The sequence below is a fragment of the Ochotona princeps genome, chromosome 5, assembly GCF_030435755.1.
Source record: "Ochotona princeps isolate mOchPri1 chromosome 5, mOchPri1.hap1, whole genome shotgun sequence".
Taxonomy (NCBI): Eukaryota; Metazoa; Chordata; class Mammalia; order Lagomorpha; family Ochotonidae; genus Ochotona; species Ochotona princeps.
In genome coordinates this window covers 68,231,384-68,251,394 of record NC_080836.1, presented here as the reverse complement: position 1 = coordinate 68,251,394, position 20,011 = coordinate 68,231,384, and the positions used below count along the sequence as shown (strand labels likewise).

Below are 20,011 nucleotides of genomic sequence, written 5' to 3'. Positions count from 1 at the left end.
CAAGAGCCAGGAAGTAGAGCAGCCAGGACATGAGCTGGCATGCATAAGGGATGCAGTGTTAGAGGCCTCATCTGCTATACCAGCAAGCTGGCCCTCACCCTTGTAGTTATTATTTTTAAAAGACTTATTTACTCATTTGAAAGGTAGAGCAGTAAAGACAGAGGGAGAAGGAAAGACAGGGAAAGAGAAACAGAAAGAGAATTTCAATCACTGATTTAGTCTCCGAATGACCACAAAGATAAGGGCTGGCTGGGGCCAAGAAAAGCCAGAAGCCAAGAAATCTATTCATATCTCCTACATGGGTGATAGGCGCTCATGCACCTGAACTTTATTTCATTGCTTCTCTAAGCCACGAGCAGGGAGCTGGATACGAAGTGGAGCAGCTGGGATACTAACTAGAGTCCATTTGGGATGCCAGCACTGGCAGCCAGAGGATTAGCCAGTTGAGCCATCATGCTGGCCCACCATCCACTCTTAAACTTGAGTTTTTCTGAATGAATTAAAGTGATTAAGCAGGGCTCGTGGAAGACAGCTGTTTTTGCTGGCCTTTCCTTTCTCAGAGAGAGAGAGCGAGCGAGCGAGCAGAGGACTCTGAATCTGTACAAAGAGTTAGTCAAGCATCCCCATCGTTTGCACAGAGGAGAGAACCCACCACCTCCAAGCTGGCCACAGCAATCCCTTGTGCCACTATGGAATGAAGGTGTCGGAATCTGCTGTCACCTGGCTGGACAATCACACATCAAGACTTATGCTGCTGCTTATGCAATTTTAACTAGAGTAATAAATTTCAGAGATATTCTCTTAGGGGCCAGCATTGTGGCACAGTGGGTTAAGTTGCAGTCTGTGACTGCTCCAGTCCCGGCTGTTCCATTTCCCATCCAGCTCCCTGCTGATGGCCTGGGAAAGCAGTGGAAGATGACCCAAGTGCCTGGGAAAAGACCCGGTGAAGACTCAGCTGCTGCTTCCTATTGGCCTAGCCCTGGTCATAGTGGCCATTTGGAGAATAAACCAGCAGATGGAAGATCTGTCTCTCCCTCTCTCTGTAACTTGCCTTTCAAATTAATAATTAGGTCTTTAGAAGAAAAGATATTCTCTTTAAGAGCAAGCAATTTTCCTTCAGTTTGCTCATTAGGTAGCTCTTATTAACTAAAACTTGTAAATAAAACATGACCATGTATTATGTGAGAATGGAGCAGCATAAATTATTTCCTGATTGCATATTGCTTAATAGCAAAATCTCTCAAGGCTAAAAAGATTAAGAATTCACTAAAGAACATTTCAATGCAAATTTAATTAATCTTCCAACTCACTTTATAGTGAAAAAGTATAGGATGAAAAAGTATTTGGGGGCTCGCTGTGATAACTCAGTGGATAAATCCTTGCTTTGTAAGTGCTGAGATCCCAAATGGGCCCTGGTTCATGTCCTGGCCACTCCACTTCCCATCCAGCTCCCTGCTTGTGGCCTGGGAAAGCAGTGGAGGACAGCCCGAAGTCTTGGGACCCTGCAACTGCATGGGAGACTTGGAAGAATCTCCTGGCTCCTTGCTTCAGATTAGTTCAGCTCTGGGTGTTGCGGCCACTTGGGGAGTGAACCAGCGAAGGGAAGATTTTTCTGTCTCTCCTTCTCTTTGTAAATCTGCCTTTCCAATTAAGGAAAAAAAAAGGCATTTGGAAAATGCTCCTGTCACTAAAACTCATACTGGTTAGAACACAACCCAAGTGCTTGCAGGATCCTCTGAAACCTTCGCTTCACTTCCAACAAAATATCTACATTCAGGTGAGAAAGAATTTTTTTTTTTTAAAAGTCAATTGTATTAATTAAACCAATATTTTCGGTGACTGTATCTTCTCCCATGGTCAAGTGGGCCAGAATTTGAGGACTGAAGAAAATTCAATCCGTTAACCAAGACCAGAATTCTACTGAAATAGGACATTAGCTTTTGGGAATTAAGGCCATTTTTAATGCTGCTCTAATGGAAAACAATCAATTATTTGGAAAATTACCCCAATCATTGAATGTCAGTTTACCACTACATGTATCTTCCTAAGTGGCAGGCAATACAGCATAAAGTTAAACTCTTGGATTCTAATCCAAACCCTGCCACTCACAGCTACGTGGGTCTGGGCTCCTAAACCAACTGCCCTGGCTTTCTCATTAAAAAAAAAAAAGAAAGATCTCATGAGGTTGTTGGGAGAATTGAACACTTGAAAACCAGACACACAGTAAGAACATGGTTAATGTTGGCGACTTAACCATCAATAAGGTGACAATGCCTGAGCATCTTACCGCGTATCTCCTGTACCAGGCCGCGATCACGATCTGGCTTTTCTTCATGAGCAGGAAGTGGGTACGGCATTTCCAGCCCCGGTAAATCTTCTGAATGAGAGTGGCCAGGTCCTCGAGTCGTTGCTTCCTCAGGTCTTCTAATTTGAATAACTAATAGGAAAACAGAGATGGGCTTATCAAAAGTCCTCCGAAACCTTAGGTACACAGCAAAAGGATTCCCCAGAGGTAAAAAAAAAAAAAAAAAAAAAGACAAGATAACTGGGCTCAACCATATTGAAGGAAAAATATTAGTGAACTCTATATAATAGGGATGGCTGTTTCGACAACTGCAGGTGGCATATTTTGATTAAGTCATGAGATTCACACCTTGTATGCTGGTGATCGAGAATTTATGACAACTCAGAGAAGGACTGAACTGAGCTGAACTTTATTGTTCACACCCTCCATGACGACGAAAAGAGATAATGGCAGAGGATCCCAACCCAAAGGCTATGGGATTTGTATTCTGGGATTAGGGATGCGCAATCTGTTCAATCCCAGGCCAGTATTCCACAATGTGAAAATTCTACAATCGCAAGCACTTCTGGTTCCCAGCATTCTGGAGAGAGAGTTCTCAACCAGTAATGGAAACCAGACACTGGCAAACTCTCCCACATCATCTGAACACTTGGCAAATTCTCTGAATTTATAAATCACCAAGTAAACTGCTATACCAACAATGCTGCCTCGCCATGGATCATTTATAAAATGGCTCTCTTGGAGTCCTAGGAGGTGGGACTTGTAAAGTGTTCTTTTTCAAGTTAAAAACAATTTACAACTAAGCATCTTCAAGTTTCTAAAAGTTATAGCTTCTAAATTATTATAAAACTCACTACAAACAGACTGAATTTACCTCTAGTTGTTAGGAATTATGGAGGTTTCATGGACTCATGGTAGTTGCTAATTCCTTCAATGTATACAATTAATCAGATCAAATACTTGGACATAGCATAAAAAGTCCCAGTCCTTGCACTGTCCTGTATTTGTTTCATTATTGTTGCAGACAGTAAAATCCATCCCTTCAGGATCTGCCTCGATGATTCTAACCCAGATTCCAAGTGTAAAAGTTCTGGTGACTTACTGTCCTTGGGTTTCGGATGAATATCTTCGATCGACCAAAGGAATATTCCTCCACTGGAATCTCCAACTCATTAAACAGAACCTCCACACCAGACCTATACAAAGTAAAAATGAGAACGGTTAGTTTTCTGAGTAACAAAAAAATGGTTTTCTCTTTTTTCCTATCACAATATCAGGTCTTCCACAGTGCAAGCATTAACAGCTGCATTCCTAGTATTAATGCTCGTTCAGCAGTCGTCCTCCATTAGATTCTCAGGACTGAATTCCACAAATTAAACCAAATCCAATAGAGGCAAAAAAGCAAATGTGAGTTCAAAACTATATATGAGAGAATGTGATATCAATAGTCAATTTACTGATAGCCTTAGCAGAGGCAATCCTTACCGAAATACCCTTACAATAGTGAACCAACCAGACTTGGAGTGGGCCTGTGCATTGTGACTGTGTGTGTGTGTGCATGTGTGTGTGCGCACACATAAGAAACTCAGTTCTGTTTCAAAGCCACTCAGTTGATTCTGGAGAACATTTGACACATTTCCGCAGCCCCTCAGAGTGTGGGTAGGATCTGAGTGAGGGTGCTAAGAGCCTAAATCTCTCCAGAGGTCAATTTCCCTAGTAAAAAGCAGAAAGGCTGGAGGTAGCAACCTAAGATGCTTCCAACACTGCCTTTCCATGATTCTGCACAAAAACACACATGAATTTCAAATCACTTATTTCAAAAGAGTTACTGATGAAGAAGTACCAAGTGTAGGCTTAGTAAGTCCTGCTTTAATTTTAAAGAAAATGGCACACAACGGTATTCTAGGAGGTGGGTCTAAGGCAGAGGTACGCCTGCCTTTTCATAGGGCTCTGCTTTGCCTGACAGCATGAAAGAAAATGCATGTATCTGTATAAGGATTCACCACATTAACTCTTCAATGAACTTCTTACCTTGCTGGGCCCTTCCAGTGAGGCCAGGTCTGCTTACAAAGCATTTTGTACCTTTCCAGGCAAGGCTCGTAGGCCTGCCTGAAGGCATAGCCGGCCCTCCGCACTCGGACATTCTCCAGGAGACCCAGGTATCTGATCTGGTGACATACCAGCCCCTCGCTGAAGATGTGTGCCGCCTTCTTATCATTCGGTTTGATACACCTACAAGAGTGCAAAGATTTTGGGTTTTACACTTAGATTCTTAGGACATAACTCTCATGTTTTATAAAGTATTTCTGAACAATATATAATTGTTTCCTAGCAAAATAATGATTTACTATCCTTGGAAAAACCTGTCTTTTGAAAATTAAGGCAGATAATTTTATTGCCGAAAAATAAGGAACATGAGGCACACAGAGCAATTTTGAAAAGAGGAAACTGCTAGTACATGCAGCATCACAGAGGTGGGCCACGGGCATTTTGTCCAGTGGAAAACTATCCAGAAAGAGCACACTTTGCTTAATTTCACATATGTGGTGGCTCTTCAAAAAGTTTGTGGAAAAAATGGGATTAAAAGAAAAAAATTTTGAAAGTTGTTTTTCAAGAATTTTTTGCAGACTTTTTAAAAAAATTATTCATTCATTCATTCTTAAAAAAGATTTATTTTTATTGGAAAGTCAGATATACAGAGAGGAGGAGAGACAGAGAAGAAGATCTTCCATCCAGTGATTCACTCCTCAAGTGGCCGCAACGGCTGGAGCTGAGCCAAATTGAAGCCAGGAGCCAGGCCACAACCAGGGAGCTGGAGGGGAAGCAGGGCCGCCGGGATTAAAACCAGTGCCCATATGGGATGCCAATGCATGAAAGGTGAAGACTTTAACCACTGGGCTACCACTCCGAGTCCCCCCAAAATTTATTCATTTATTTGAAAGGCAGAGTTACAGAGATATGGAGGGAGAGACAGAACAAGATCTTCCACCTGCTGGTTCACTCTCCAAATGGCTACAGTCACTGTGGCTGGGTCAGGCCAAAGTCAGGAGCTCAGAACTTCTGCTGAGTCTCCCACATGAGTGCAGGCACCACCAATGTCCAAATGGGGTGTCAGTACTGCAGGTGGTAGGTTTGCCTGTTAGGCCACAGTGCTAGTCCTCATGGATATCTCAAGTTCCAGCAAACTAACCCATGGTGAAACGCCAGTATTACCTTAACCTTGGGAGAGGTAGTGGAGGGGCCTGGCATGGATGGGGAGAGAGAGAAGAAAGCATATGCTAATATAATTATAACCTTGGGATTTATTAAGATTTCTTTGATAAAATATAAAAACCACTAAAAAAAGAGTTTTCTGCAGCGTTGCAAATGCTTCACTCCTTGTCCAGTGCTGTGTCAACACAATGTACCTAATGGCCACAAAGTGTGCACATCCCTTCATGTAAATGACACCTCAATAAAAAAACAGCTGAAAGCAAAGGCATATACGCTTAACCAGGACTAACAAAAGCAGCAGATCACAGAAGTGTCTTGGTGACTTTTCTGCAACCAGGAGCTAACCTGACTGCAATCAAACAATAGGGTTTTGCCTGTTTATATTCCTACTGATGCAAACATCAGGAAAATAAGGCAAACAAAACATTTTTCCACTCCCTTCTCTTCACAACTGAATTTTCACAGTGTAGACAGGTATTTAACCATGTGGGTGTGCTATAGGAAATCTGACCCACAGACAAATGCCCTCTCTTACCCAATTCACCCAGGTCACAAATGGCAAATGCTAACCCAAGTTGGTCTTTACTGAACCTTGGAAGGCTTATATTGAACATGTCCCAGAAGCAGAGGAAGAGAAAAGAGGCTTCATAAAGAGATCTTTCTACTGCCTTGGAACATTGCAGGTTGTTTACCCAATCGTCTTTCCACACCTACAACTCTCACAGGAGGGAAAGAGGTGTGCATATCTATTCCCTAACAACTCCAAGCAAAGCTCTATTGGATGCCGTGTTGTTCTACTCCAAATTCATTTAACAAGAATCCAAAAGGAAACCAGCAAATATTGTCTGTAAAACTGACCAGAAAAAAAGTTGTGCAGTTTCACAACTTGTGACTAACAAAGCAAACATACAGGAAGCAGAGGACCCTATGAGCTGAACAGCCAGCTTTGTGAGCTGTTTCACCACCCCTCACCACCAGAACACTTCTTATTTTCCTAATGTTTTTGCTTCATTACATGAGGAAAAACAAAACAGTGGAGTGTTTCTTAGGCCAACTCCAATGGTGCAGCATTTGACATATAAGTTCAAAGCCCCTTAACCATGCCAAGACTTCAGCCAACAGGACAAAGAATGTTCCTTAAGGGCACCGTCCCATACGCCCTGTCAAAAGAGTGTGATGTACCGCAAGTACCTGATATAGTTGGGGTTCTTGGTCTGCAGGTTTTTCATCAGAGTGGCCACCGATGCCTTGAACTGTGAGCCCGCTGTGGGAGGCCTCTTCAGGTTGATTTTGGCAGGATTCCCTTCCGGGAACAAAGACTTGATGAGGGTGTGGCCAGCCTTCCACATGGCTTGGGACAGGTCTCGATAGAGAAGGTCATTGTTTTTGTCAACAAACCCTTCCACCTGGTAAAGCACCTAGGAGAAGCACAGAGGACTCAGTGACTGGTATACTGCATAAAACAACGGTACATGACTGCTACCTCGCAGGCCCCGGCACGTTAGCCACACACTAGCACCAATGCTCCCGAGTTTAAATTCCAGCTGTCCACATCACAGGTCCAAATAAACTCTATTATCCTTCAGGATTTGCAAGAATAAACTCCCCAAATGTTATCATAACATTTTCAAGGGTTTTTAGATTCTTTTGGTGTTTGAGTATCTTTTCAGATCTTTTACTTCTTTAGCTTACACGTGCAGATTCTATTCTGTTTAAAAGTAGGTAGGAAAGTAAAGCTGATAACAATAACATTTTCAGACATCTTAAAGCAGCAGATAAATTGATCAGAAACCTATCTTCTAATAATACAGGCTAATGAAAAGAAATGAAGAAGCATCAAGCTCTAACATTTTCAAATTAACAGTAATTCAGATACCATTAATTAATTAAGAGTTATTTTCCTTTGAACTTTGCAATCTTATTAGAAATGAGATATTCATTCCGACAAGTAATCTTTTAGGATTCTAAAAATCAATATGCTGTTAAAATTGTTTTCAATATAATCTTTAGCTATTTTAACCTAAAATTAATTCCCCTCGATATTAAACTAATGAATTTTCTGGTTACAGTAGGCATTTTCTGGCCCACTCATTTTCAGTGTACAAGTTCTTCTCTTTACTGACTTACTCCCCGAATGCCTGCAACAGCAGGACCTGGGCCAGGCTGAAACCAGGAGCCCCACACTAAATGTGGGTCTTCCATATAGGCGCAGGGAGCCATCACATGTTGTTCTGTGTGTGTGTGTGTGTGTGTGTGTGAGCACAAAGCTGGACTAGGAAACAGAACGAGGGCTAGAAATCAGGTATGCTAGTACAGGATGTGGGCATCCCAATGTGGCACCTGGACAGCTGTGCCAAGTGTCTGCCCTATAAAACTGGCCCTCAAAAATGTACCTGAACTCCAAGTTTCATTAGCATTGTTTCAGTTGTCTTTATTAAAAAGATTTTGTTTCACACAAACCAGATTCTATTTCTACTGGTTATTTGCTGACTCAGTGACCTCAACAGCTCGATTTATTCCCACAAGCTCACAGGAGACTGGAGTCTCAGGCTCCATGGCAGTATGCTTGCAGGACCAGGAGCACGCCCGTACCTTGCCAGCATAATGCTGGATTCTGAAGCAGCTGTGGGGCAGGGTTGTGTCGTTGAGGAAGCGAGAGCACTTGCTCATCCGGCTCTCGAAGTGCTGGTGGGTGGCGCAGACTTGGTTCAGCTTCTCCAAGAAGGTGTCATCAGTGACGGTGCCAGGCCGCAGGCACTCTTCATCCAGCATGGCCAGGATTCCATTTGTGTTCTGGGAGAAAGGAAATTAAAACCAAAGTTTCCTTCCTTCCTCGCTCTATTGTTTTAATCATCACTCCTAATTCCACGATCAAACACCATCAACTTAGTCACTAGAAAAGTCTGCTCTGTTGCAAGGAAGAGGGGAGAATCAAAATGGTTAACAAAAGCCACGGCAATGGGCCCTTTCCCCGCGTGTCCCAGGTGTGCAGGGGCGGGAGTGTATCCATAGCATCATCACTTCCCCGACCCCCTCCAGGACCCTGGAGTTGCCATCTCAGCCACCAACTTAGCTGGCTGAACAATGAAATTTTTACTGTTAGGAGACATCAAGTTAAACCTCCAAGATTCAAGAACGAATCTCAAATTCAGAAACTAATGTGACAATACCATCTTCTTCACATGTCACGAAGCACAAAGCAGAAACTCCAAGGGTACAACCTGACACAACGCTAAAGAAATTGGTTTCACATGTTCCTGAATTGACCATGTGCTCAAGATAATAAAGTTTATATTCTAAGGAAACAGAATATTGTGATTTGGAATGCTGCTTTTTAACAGTCATTTCAATCAAGCTGTTTTCAGGAATATCTGTTTAGAATAAACTTCTTCCATATAAAAGGTCTAAGTGAATGTTAAACATGAGTGGAAATTTATTTGCTGTGTATTCAGACCCTGTGATTGTATTTATTTCAAGAGCAGTCAGCCCTAAATGGAATCAGAAATGCATCAAGAATCTTCCACTCTGCTAAATAAAGGCTGTGTTCCTTAGATTGCTCCTACAAACCCGTAAGTCTTAATTCCAAAAACGGTCCACTCCAGTAACCCTCACCCCACCCACTTCCACCAAGGCCAAGGCCCCAGTTCCTCTCCCCTTCTCATGGGGCTGTGATATCCTCTGACCAGCATTTGTTCATTCCACACAAAACCCAGGGGAAGTGCAGGCTCTCGGGACTCGAGCGTGTTGCTAACATCCACAGAATAAACAGGATTGTTTAATGGTGCTGGAGGGAAGCATATCCTCACGTACACAGCCTCCTCTGTGAGCAGGAGCTTCTCCCATCATATAGGCAAGGGGATTTTTGGCCGAGATGATCTAATTGAATTCCATGCACCCCCATTGTTCTCCCCCCTCCCACTCCTGTCTTACAGGGAAACAATTAAGAGTACTGTGACGTTTATGACTGAGATTTTTCCCAGGAAACCCACCCATTTTCTATGCTTTGGATTAGTGAATTGTGGAGTCTGCGTTCCCACTCTAACACTGCTCAGATTTTTCAAAACAAGCTCTATTTTTTTAATGGAAAAGAGGTGATGCTTTAGAACATCACTTTATTTTTATTTTGTGATACAATTGCACAGGCTCTGGGATTTCCCTTACCCTCTCCCCTGCACTCATTTCTGCCATATTGTAACAACAACACAAGCCTTCCTAAGCAGTCACTCTGCTGTCTATTAGAATACCACTTTCAACATTTAATTTAAAAAAGATGCAGCTTTGCGGGATATCTTGATGACTGAGTAGAAACTTGGCAACAGAATAACCTGTTGTTTAGGAAGGCCCTGTGCAACAGGGTCCTCAGTCACCTGTGGTTATACTGGCAACATCCTCCAGGTACCCGCTGAGCTGCTTCTGGGGTGCTGCAGAATTGTTTTGCAGGTTGCCCCTAAAGCTGTCCACCCCCTTTTAATATGTTTGTTTTTATTGGGAAGGCGGATATAGAGAGAGGACGAGAGATAAAGATTTTCCATCTGCTGGTTCACCTCCCAAGTGGTCATCGCAATGAGCAGAGCTGAACTAATAATCTGAAGCCAGAAGCCTCCTTAGGAGCTTCTTCTGGGTCTCCCACATGTGTGCACAGTCCCAAGGCTTTGGGCCGTCCTCCACTACTTTCCCAGGCCACAAGCAGGGAGCTAGATGGGAAATGGAGCAGCTCGGACATGAACTGGCACCCATATGGGATCCTGGCACAAGCAAGTGAGGATTCAGCCACTACACAATTGCACTGGGCCCTTGCCTCCTTATTTTAACTTGAGCTGTAAAGTCACTAAGATTTGGAAATGCAGTGGATTCTATGATGGAGTGGGGGGAGGGGGTGGACGGTGGAATGTAAAGTCTGCTCCGAGCCTACTCTGATCCATACTGCAAGTACAGGAACCACACACTGGACCTGGGCTCCGAGCACACGAGGAAGGCTTGGAAGGGCCCAGGGCGAAAGGTCATGCAGGGCCACGGAAAGCTTAGTGGTCCAGCCACAGGGTTAACATGGGGGGGTCCTGAATAAGGATGTCCTGCTATCCACACATTTAAGACTAGTTATGGGGCCCAGTTCAGTAGCCTAGTGACTAAAGTCTTCGCCTTACATGTGGTGTAAGCCTTGGGACCTTGCCAGGAGGAAGTTCTTGGCTCCGGGCTTTGAATCAGCTCAGCTCCAATGGTCACAGCGACTTGTGGAGTGAACCACTGAACAGAATACCCTTCTCTCTGCAAATTTGACTTTCCAATAATAAAAATCTTAAAAAACCACTGATACTGATGATTAACATTGAAGGCCAGGAGATAATTTTAAAACAGTGAACTACATCACAGAACTACAATTAGTGAACTGCATCAAAAAAGTCTCCAGCAACATGCACCTGAGTACTCACATTTTCTATAAGGTCACAAATGATCGCATTATTGAAGTAGTCGATGTGAGTCCATTCTATGTCCTAAGAAACAAAACAGAATAAAATCAAATTCCATATGACGATGATGTAACACGATCACCCACAACGCCTTGTCTCACTAGTCCCTGGATTTCTCTGCTTGATAAAAACTCAGGCTACACATGGCATCTCCGAATTCCCCAACTGTTCTCTGGGCAGTGCTCTACCACCAACACAATCTGAAGAGAGTTCCCTTGACCTCTTGAGGGACGGCCTCCCATTCCACTCTCTCCTCAGTGGCAATTTCCCATGCACTGCCCTGGCCCTGTGCCAAATATTTACTCAACAGGCCCTTGGGTCAATATTACTTTGTGTATATTTACTATGTTTATAAGGAAGTAAGGCAGAACTTGCTCCCAGGAATCCAAGGTCTACATCTTTTCTGTTCACTTGTAGTCACAAGGAAAAAAAAATGAATTGTAGAGTCAATCCTATATTGTGATTAATTATGGTTTTAAAAAAATACACACACACACACACACACGCCAAGCCAAAGTGTTTTCAACATTAAGGAAAAACATGGAAACCTATGCCCTGGCTCTAACGCTAATCACAAAGCTAAATGTGCCTGCACTGTCCGCATGTGTAAACACGGAATCCTCTTCTAAGGGGAAAAAATGTCATTCATACAGCAAGTCAGAGATTCCTATATATTCTTAGACGTGTTTTACACAGTTTATACACACTGTCTTAAGTCGCAAAACAAATTTTGAGCCTTCTCTTCATGATAAGTAGACAGGAAGAGAATGTGTCTTGCTTTCAGGATATTTATGTTACCCAAAGGTGCCAGGAAAATAGAAGAAACATTTCCAAAACACTACAATCATTTTTAAAATAAGGATGAAATATTTGTGACTTAGCTTTAGAGTAAATGGGTTGTTTTACTGATTGCACTAAGTGTAACAATCACATGAGGAAACCCTACAATGGGACACCCAAAAAGGACTCAGTGCCCCTAATGGCTTCAAGACACTAAAAGAGCCTGAAGGAAACAAGTAGACTCACCACTAAAACACTGAAGCAAATCAGTGAAAAATAAACGGGAATTCAAAAACAAACAAAACATCTCCTCCATTTTCTGATGCAAGTAATTGCACACTTGGAAAGACAGGCTATTAAAAAAACTAAAGTAAAAAGTGTGCGTGTGTATATATGAATAACAGCTGAAGAACTCAATTATTACATCTACTTTGAAATGACATTTAATGAGATAATTCACCTCTGGCACATCATGTAATTTCTGCTATGCAAGCTCTCAAAAACTGTTACATATTTTCATGATGAATTTTGAAAAAAATAATTTTTCAGATTGAGCAAAATCTAAAAATATTTTAAAATTTATTTACAGTAATACTGACTTTTTTTGGGAATGCAGTTCTCTAAGTTTTGGCAAGTGCTTCATGATGTCACCCCCATCATCAGTACCCCAAACTCCCTGGGCAATCTGCGGTCATGTCCTGCCACGACTTCTAACCCCTGACAACCACTGATCCACCAGCTTTCTGGTCATGTCTGTGTAGCTTTGCCTTTTCTAGACTGACATAGATGAAGCTGTATGGTATCTGACCTTGTGATTCTAATTTCTTTCACTGAGCAGAATGCAGAGTCGTTTCTACTATATCTTGTATCAGCCACCTATTCCTTTTCCACAGCTGTGTAATAATCCACTGTATGGATGTACCATAGTTATTTTCTCAAGCTTTACATAATATTACTTGCCAGAATTACACTGAAAGCTGATGAGCATCTTTATTTGACAAGCACTTACCTGGGAGCCAGCAGCAAAGTGCCTAGAAATCCCAGTTGGCTTGGCCATCCCAACAAAATAGTAAAAGGTACAATATGTCTAAACTTTCGTATGACCCTGCAGTCATGTGTAGGCAATCATCTTCATTCACAATTTACAGGAAGGAATATACTTTTAGCAAGCATTTCAACATTACCTCCCGGATGTACTCCTCCTGCTCTTCTTTCAGAGTAAGTTCAATGAAGATTTGTTGCAGCTTTTCATTACAATAATTAATAATGAACTGCTCAAAGCTGTTGTCCTGCATGGAGAAAATGAAAATAGCCTCAAAAAAATTATCTCCAGCTCTCTCCGTAACAAGGACACTCAAATAGCTCAAACCATGAAAGACACACACACTATATTTCAGAAGCAACTGTGGCCCAGCACACGGCTGTGGGGATACAACACTGCCTCCCGTAGGCACCAAGGAACAGTTCATGAGGAAGCAAAGGCAGCGTGTACACAAACCACAAGTATTTGAAGGATGGAGGAGCTTTAGCTGACAGGGAAACATCCCATGTGTTCCAAACAAAACAAAACAAAAACAAACCTGCCACTGAAAGATCCCTGTGAGCAGACTGTCAGTCTTCCACTGTCAAGTGAAACTCAGACTCAAGAGATGCCCCTGCCCAGCAGTGGTGCCCTCCGGGAGCCAGAGCCTCCTTCTGACCCTTACACCCCAGCATGTTTTTCATCCCATGCTACTTGAGTAGATGCTGTGCCTCTGGACACACACTGATCAGGTTCGTTCTCATCTGTCCCATCCCGCCATGCACTGTCGAGGTCCAGGGCTGGCTCTATGCTCCTGCTCTGTATCCTCATGCCTGGCACGGCACCTCACATCCAGCAGGCACTCAGAACATATGGACGGGTATCAAGGAAGACTGGTTTTTATCAATGCATGGAACACACGAAAAGCACCTCCCTAGCTCTTTTCTAAGTAGGCCCACATCCTTTATCATTCCTTGAGTTCTGGCAGTTTCCCTTCCCATGAAGGATCGTTGATTCTGCAGTGTTGGATGAAGCTTAGTGACTGAAGCCTGGGAGAACCAGCTGCAGAACTGATGCCTGAAGAGCAGACAAGATCTGTCTGTGGAATGAAACATGCCAGCAAGAAACACACTCTCCAAGAGAGATCTGATACTAAAACGGTCCTTTTGCCTCCCTTTCTGCTCCAAGATATGGTAGCAGTAGTTGCAGTAGTAGTAGATACAGGAAGGTACCCACGGCACACCTGACTCTTCTTGCATGAAGGGGCTGATCCGCTTGGGATAAGCAAGCATGGCCCACAAGGCGTGGTGCACCCACGCTTGCCGCTCTGAGCATATGCAGAGCAACAGGCCTTCAGATCTCTTCATCAGCAGTCAAGGCAGACAGGTCAGAGCGCTGGGAAAGCTGATCAAGTGACAGTCAACTCTGGTCCTCCCTAAGTGATTCTTAGGAAGTTGCATGTGGGCACGCCCTTCCGGGAAGTCGGTAAAGATTTCTGATCACCAGTCATGACCTGATCGGAGGACACTGTGCACTCTGACCCCTGTGTGACACATGTGATGGACTGTTGGACAGATCCTGTGACTGCTAAATTTAGTTAGGGATGAAATTTGTTGTTCTTACTTAAAGGGCAAACATTTATTTTTGGTACTTTCGACAAACACCATCTTGAGCACAGGGGCCACTTCCCCAGTGCTCATTTTCACACAAATGTTCAAAAATCTTGTGCTGTTACTTTCAGAGCTAACGGTTTTGATTAAAAACTACAGTCAGTAGGGTACAGATGCCTCACCACTATTATAACTGGTTCTTATGCAGGAGAATCTTTAGCTTTCTTGATTTGCTAAAAATGTGTCCTTACATAATACCATGACCACAAATGAAAAATTCAGAAAATTTAAATTGTAACGGTTTACAGAAGATCTTCAATTTGTCTTAGAAAACAAATGTACAAAGCAAATTCTTCTATTTGGTCAGACTGTGCCCAGGAAGTCTCTTCTACACAATTACATCCAGTCTTCAAAAGGTAATCAACAAGGAGACAGAAGCGGAATACTAGTGCCTTTAGACATACTATGTGATTAACAGTTAGCAGCCCACTTCTAAACCAGGACTAGGAAATACACACAAGCAGATTAGAAACTGGAGGCTAAACTTCAGTCGTGACACAGTGTCAGGAGTAAAGCTCAATTCAATTTGCCATCAAACTTGAAAGCTCCTGCATGAACTCTGTATGTCACATCCACACAGTCAACGATTGCTTCCTGCAAAACTCACATGGCTGGAGGAGCTATTCACACAGGAGCATGCAACAGAGTGGCACCGCAAACAGTTTATACTTACTGCATTCTGGCGCAAGAAGGGACAGATTAGACAAAATGCAGTCAGTTCTTAATCAGCAATAGACTTCTAAAAGGAAATGCTTGTTGATGGTTATTCAGTGTTGCCCATGGCAGCCTTCCTCCCCCCATGGAATACATGTTTGACTGGTGTGAAACTTCAGATGAAGGGACACACAGCCAAACAATCCCAATGACAGAACTACAGTACCCCTACGTGTGGCCTGAACTGAGGCGCTCCTAGGGGAGAGTTCTTCAGCATGAATAATGAAAAATTGTATGACTTTGCCCGGGACCCTAAGGTTTCATAATACAATGCCTCTGATTCTAATGAATGAAGGAAAGAAAATGTGCATTGCATGTGCTCAAGACCCACATCCACCCAAGAAGGAATCGGGTAGCAAAGCCAGCCAACTGCTGAACAATAGCGCTCAGGAACGCTTCCCCGGCCCACTGTCATGATCCAACCCTGGCCATGCCACATTGGGCAAGGCCTTCGAAAACAAAGTAGCAAGTCATATTCAAACAGTATTCTTCATGGCACAGCCTAACTAAAAAAAAAAAAAAAATCAACTCTCCAATCTTATTCTGCTGCTAAAAACAGCCAACCCCCAAAATTCCAAAACCAAAATAGAATGGCACAATCAGCGAAGCAGAGATGAGTTTACTTTCCCATAGAAATCAGCAGCTACTGCTGACAGACCTGCACAGCCTCCCAAGCATCACGAAATCACCAGAAGGCCCAAAGCCACACATTTCCTGTGATCAAAGTTAGTCAACAGTGTTCAAAACCGAGGGCAAACGGGAACTTCCGCTGTGATAAAAAATCTTGCCAACATTTCAGGAGCAAGTAAGTCACTCCAAATGATTAAGGGATAGCACGGTAATAGTTCAAATGACTCCAAATTGCACTGTTGGAACATATTTCCTCATTTATACAGGGAAGTAAATCAACTCCAGGTTTCCAAATTGAGTCTAGAAAGCACCACGCTGATGCCAAAGTCCCCACACCAAGTTTCTTTCGGTTCATCAGGGACTGGAAGAGCAGCCAGCAGCCCCTGATCTGGACCCTGGGCATCCGTCTCGTGACTCCATCTCCAAAGAGGGAAGTGGGCAAGGGCTCACCGGGAATGACTCATCTCCTCCCTCTCCTGAGTGTTCTACCCAGGTTCCGTGCATGGAATTTTTCTCCACCATCTGACCCACATTTATTTCTAAAAACTGAGGGATAAAAGTAAAGCTTTCAGAAGCATCTTCTGGCATGAATCTTCTGGGGTTTCTGATAGGATCCCAGTGAATGAATCTCAGAGCCACCCTCGGTGACCCAACACGTTGCTCTAGAGAACACAGCTTGCCTGCTTCTAGCTACTTCATACTACTGTTACCAACTGATGGGAATATTGGGCACTTTCCATATTCACAAGTAAATTTAAACTTCAGGGTTTCTCAAAAGCTTCAAAGGCTATCCTGACATTATCAAAGAAACAGAAATTCATATTCTACCACCACCACCACCAAACAGGTCCAGTTGCTACTTTATGGTCACAAGCATCAATGATGAATTTTTCCTGTGGAATGATTCCACGAATTACATGCAAAACACAGGGTGGGTACTGGAGGGCATACAATACAGTCCACATTGGAGTGCCTGGTTTGAATACCAGCTATTCCATTTCCACTCCAGTTTCCTGCTAGCAGGCCTAGGGGTGATGGCCCAGGAACCTGGGATGCTGCTTCTCATGTAGGAGGCCAGGTAAAAGCCCTCGCTCCTGGCTTTGGCCTCACCTCGGCCTGCTATTGCAGGCATTTGGGAAGTGAACCAGTGGACAGAAATAAATCTAAATAAAAAAGGACTGGCTTATGTGTGTATTCTTGTCAACCACAGAAGAAATTAATAATACATCCTTGAAGGCAGGCAGATACATTTTTTTAAATCTTGGACCTGCATCCGGCAGGTAGCCTAACGGGTGTGTGCCTGGGTTAGACTCTCAGCTCTGGCTCCACACTCTGGCTTCCTGCTGCAGAGCCCAGGGAGACGGCAGTGACACACAACGAGCTGGGTGCCTGCCACCCCGCTGTGAGAGCTAGTCCCCTGTGCAGCCTGACCCAGTCCATCAATGCAAGCATCTGGGAAGTGAAGCAGAGCAGCAAACAGGCATTCTCTTCTCCTGTTTGTGTGTGTGGGGGGGGCGGGGGGTTGTCTCTCCCTAACAAATACATGGTTTAAAGTAAAAAACTCGGTACTCTTTTAAGCACAATAATCAATCAAAGGCCGAAAATAATGGAGACAGCTCTATCTCTTGTTTGTGACAGTGAGACTAGAGGGGGTTTCCAGGTGAATCTTAGAAAGTAGAAAACGGTGCAGTTCCATCACAAAGACTTGTGCAAGCCAAGAATACTACTAGTTACATCATTAATGGACTCCTCTTACAATTCAACACTGTCACCTGGGGAAAAATTTTGGATAGAAGATTTAGACAAAGTTCTGTGTTTTGGAAACAATGAAGTCTCTGAATACACAAAACACAAACCAGTAAGTTTCTACAAAAGTTATAGTATTTGGAGTTTAAGATAACTGCTTTAAGACACTGGGATATAAAACTGTTTTAAAACGTCTTGCTCTTTCTAAAGATTTATCTGTGTAAAGCTCTTCGTGTCCCCCAATCACAATGGCATTTCGACCACAAAAGGGGTACTCAGACCACAGTCCATTTTTAGAAATCATGATGGTGGCCCAGTTGTTTGGGGCAGCTATTTGGACGCTGTTTGTGATAAGCGCACATGAGATCAGAGAGCCTGGACTGAGTGTTGGCTCTGCTGATTGGCGCTTTGCACTAACGCACACTCAGAGGCAGTAAATGACAGTTCATGCCATTTGGTCCTTGTAACTCATGTGACAGAGACTGACCTCCTGGCTCCTGGCTCCGGGATGGCCCAGTCCTGACGGATAAGCATCTTTGGGGAGTCATGCAGTGGATACAACATTAGTGTGTCTATGCCTTTCAAATAAATCATTAAAAGAAATGACTGTCAAAATTGGTCCCAAATCAAGATTTTCCTTAGAAAATATACTTCAAAAAGATTCTCCAAATACGTAAGAAAAATTATTCATATTAAATATCTTCTTTAGGTCACAAAATTGGAAAACTAGTCAAAGTTTTAGAAAACATTCATACAAAAAAACATTGTTCTTCCAAGTATAAATGCAAATATAGAAAAAGCCAAAGAAAATGGTATTATTACACTTTTCTTAAACATTTTTAAAAGGACTGTTTTACAAAAAAAGTTATGCAAGAGTAATGAACATGCATTTCATGAGTTACACAAATGGTCACCGTTTTTGCAAAATCTTTCAAAAATGCTTTAAATTGTTTCCCTTCTCTACAACAACAGGCTCTTGGGCACATGGAGCCTGTGGCTGAAGGCAAGAAACTGGAGCAGAAAGTGATATCAATAGAACTAATTTTCTTCTAAAGCATTTTAGAAAATAGCAGATCCTCCCCCAGGAAGCAGACTTACCAGGCTACACTGACTTTTGCCTAAGCATTCAAGATCGTTGGATTTGGAAAAATCATAGCATGCAGCCCATCATATGCGCCGCAGGAACCCCTTGCAAGGAGGTTCATGAGAGTAAGACAAGCAAGCTGGAAAAAACTAGCCCTCTGCAAAGTCAGCACAACTTGTAGTATGACCAAATTAGCAGCCATTGCTGCAGGCTTTGGTCTATACACTACTGATGATTAATTAACTTTCCTTCTAAACCACCTGCTAGTTCTCATCCCTATCCCAGAGGTGTTGAAAAAAGAGCTCAATTTCATTTGTTCAATTTACTTTAAAATTTTTCATTGTTGTGAAAGAATACCATTGGTCAGAAACAGAAGCCTGTCCTTTCACTTATCACAAGGACCCAACCTGTGTGGGATTAGAGTAGTGGGATGCTAATGTTCCCCTTTTGCAGAGATAGACTCACATGCTAACAGGATTCACAGCCAGCTGTCTTTCCTCTGTGTTGACTCACTTTGTCTGATTTCTGACATCATTTCAAGTCTGTTTTCCAGAGAGGCCCCAGACACACACAACCAGCTGGTCCCAGAATGCTGTGCAGTCAAACCCGTGCGTCATCATCCCATGACTTAATGCATCAGTTTCCCTCTTTCGCTGAGAGAGGGGCCAACGGGAATGAAAGGTTTCCACCCGCTCAGCTGAAAAGCATTTTCATGCAAAGTGGGAGTGGAGTCACAAGGCAGAATGAAACACGTTAAAAAAAATTTCTGGATCTTTGCTGTGCTGTGCAGCTTGTCCGATGCCCAGGATGCCCTCTGATTCTTACTAAATATACACTAAAGAATTAGGGCAGAATTTGATCTGAGTTTCAGCCCATAGCTTGCTTTCACTTCCACCCTGAGATGGATTCTGAGTGTTCTATTCGTGCCCTCACCCCTTGTAACTCCAGTTTGTGGCATTTTTCAGTCTTTCCTATTTTGATTTGCTAATGGCCCACATGATCGCCTTAATATTTCCACTTGATTCTAATATGGCTTACAATTTAGGAAAATGTAGGCTCAATATAGATAGGTGGCTATTTCATTCAAAGCAGAAAAATAAACCCTTATTAATTCAATACTAAGCATCAGGTAAAGGCATCTAACAGTAACTAATCAAATTTTTATTCTGACGCTCTCAAAATAAGCTTATAAAATAAATAGGTGATTAAAATATCAAGATTCCTAAAAGTTATTCTAAGAAGGTCCAGACAGGGAAATAGAATGATTGTAAGAAAAAATACCTAAATCTCTCAAGGAACCAGAGGAGAAAAGAAAAATAATGCGTTCATGATTTTCTGGGTACTGTAATTAAGGGCAATGGATTGAGTTGGTTGGGGAAG

At 42.8% G+C, this 20,011-nt stretch overlaps 1 protein-coding gene across 4 annotated transcripts in view; it reads right to left on the bottom strand.

Moving 5' to 3' along the window:
• The window catches only part of MYO1B (myosin IB), a 173,301-nt gene that overhangs the window by 23,596 nt on the left and 129,694 nt on the right, over positions 1-20,011 (bottom strand). For all 4 annotated transcript variants that reach the window (XM_058664747.1, XM_058664746.1, XM_058664748.1 and 1 more), the window contains exons 14-20: positions 12,951-13,055; positions 10,948-11,010; positions 8,111-8,311; positions 6,710-6,936; positions 4,337-4,537; positions 3,408-3,501; positions 2,288-2,437 (exon numbers count right to left, since the gene is read on the bottom strand). In XM_058664747.1, coding sequence (XP_058520730.1) covers positions 2,288-2,437; positions 3,408-3,501; positions 4,337-4,537; positions 6,710-6,936; positions 8,111-8,311; positions 10,948-11,010; positions 12,951-13,055 — 1,041 coding nt within the window. The remainder of the gene's footprint in view (positions 1-2,287; positions 2,438-3,407; positions 3,502-4,336; positions 4,538-6,709; positions 6,937-8,110; positions 8,312-10,947; positions 11,011-12,950; positions 13,056-20,011) is intronic.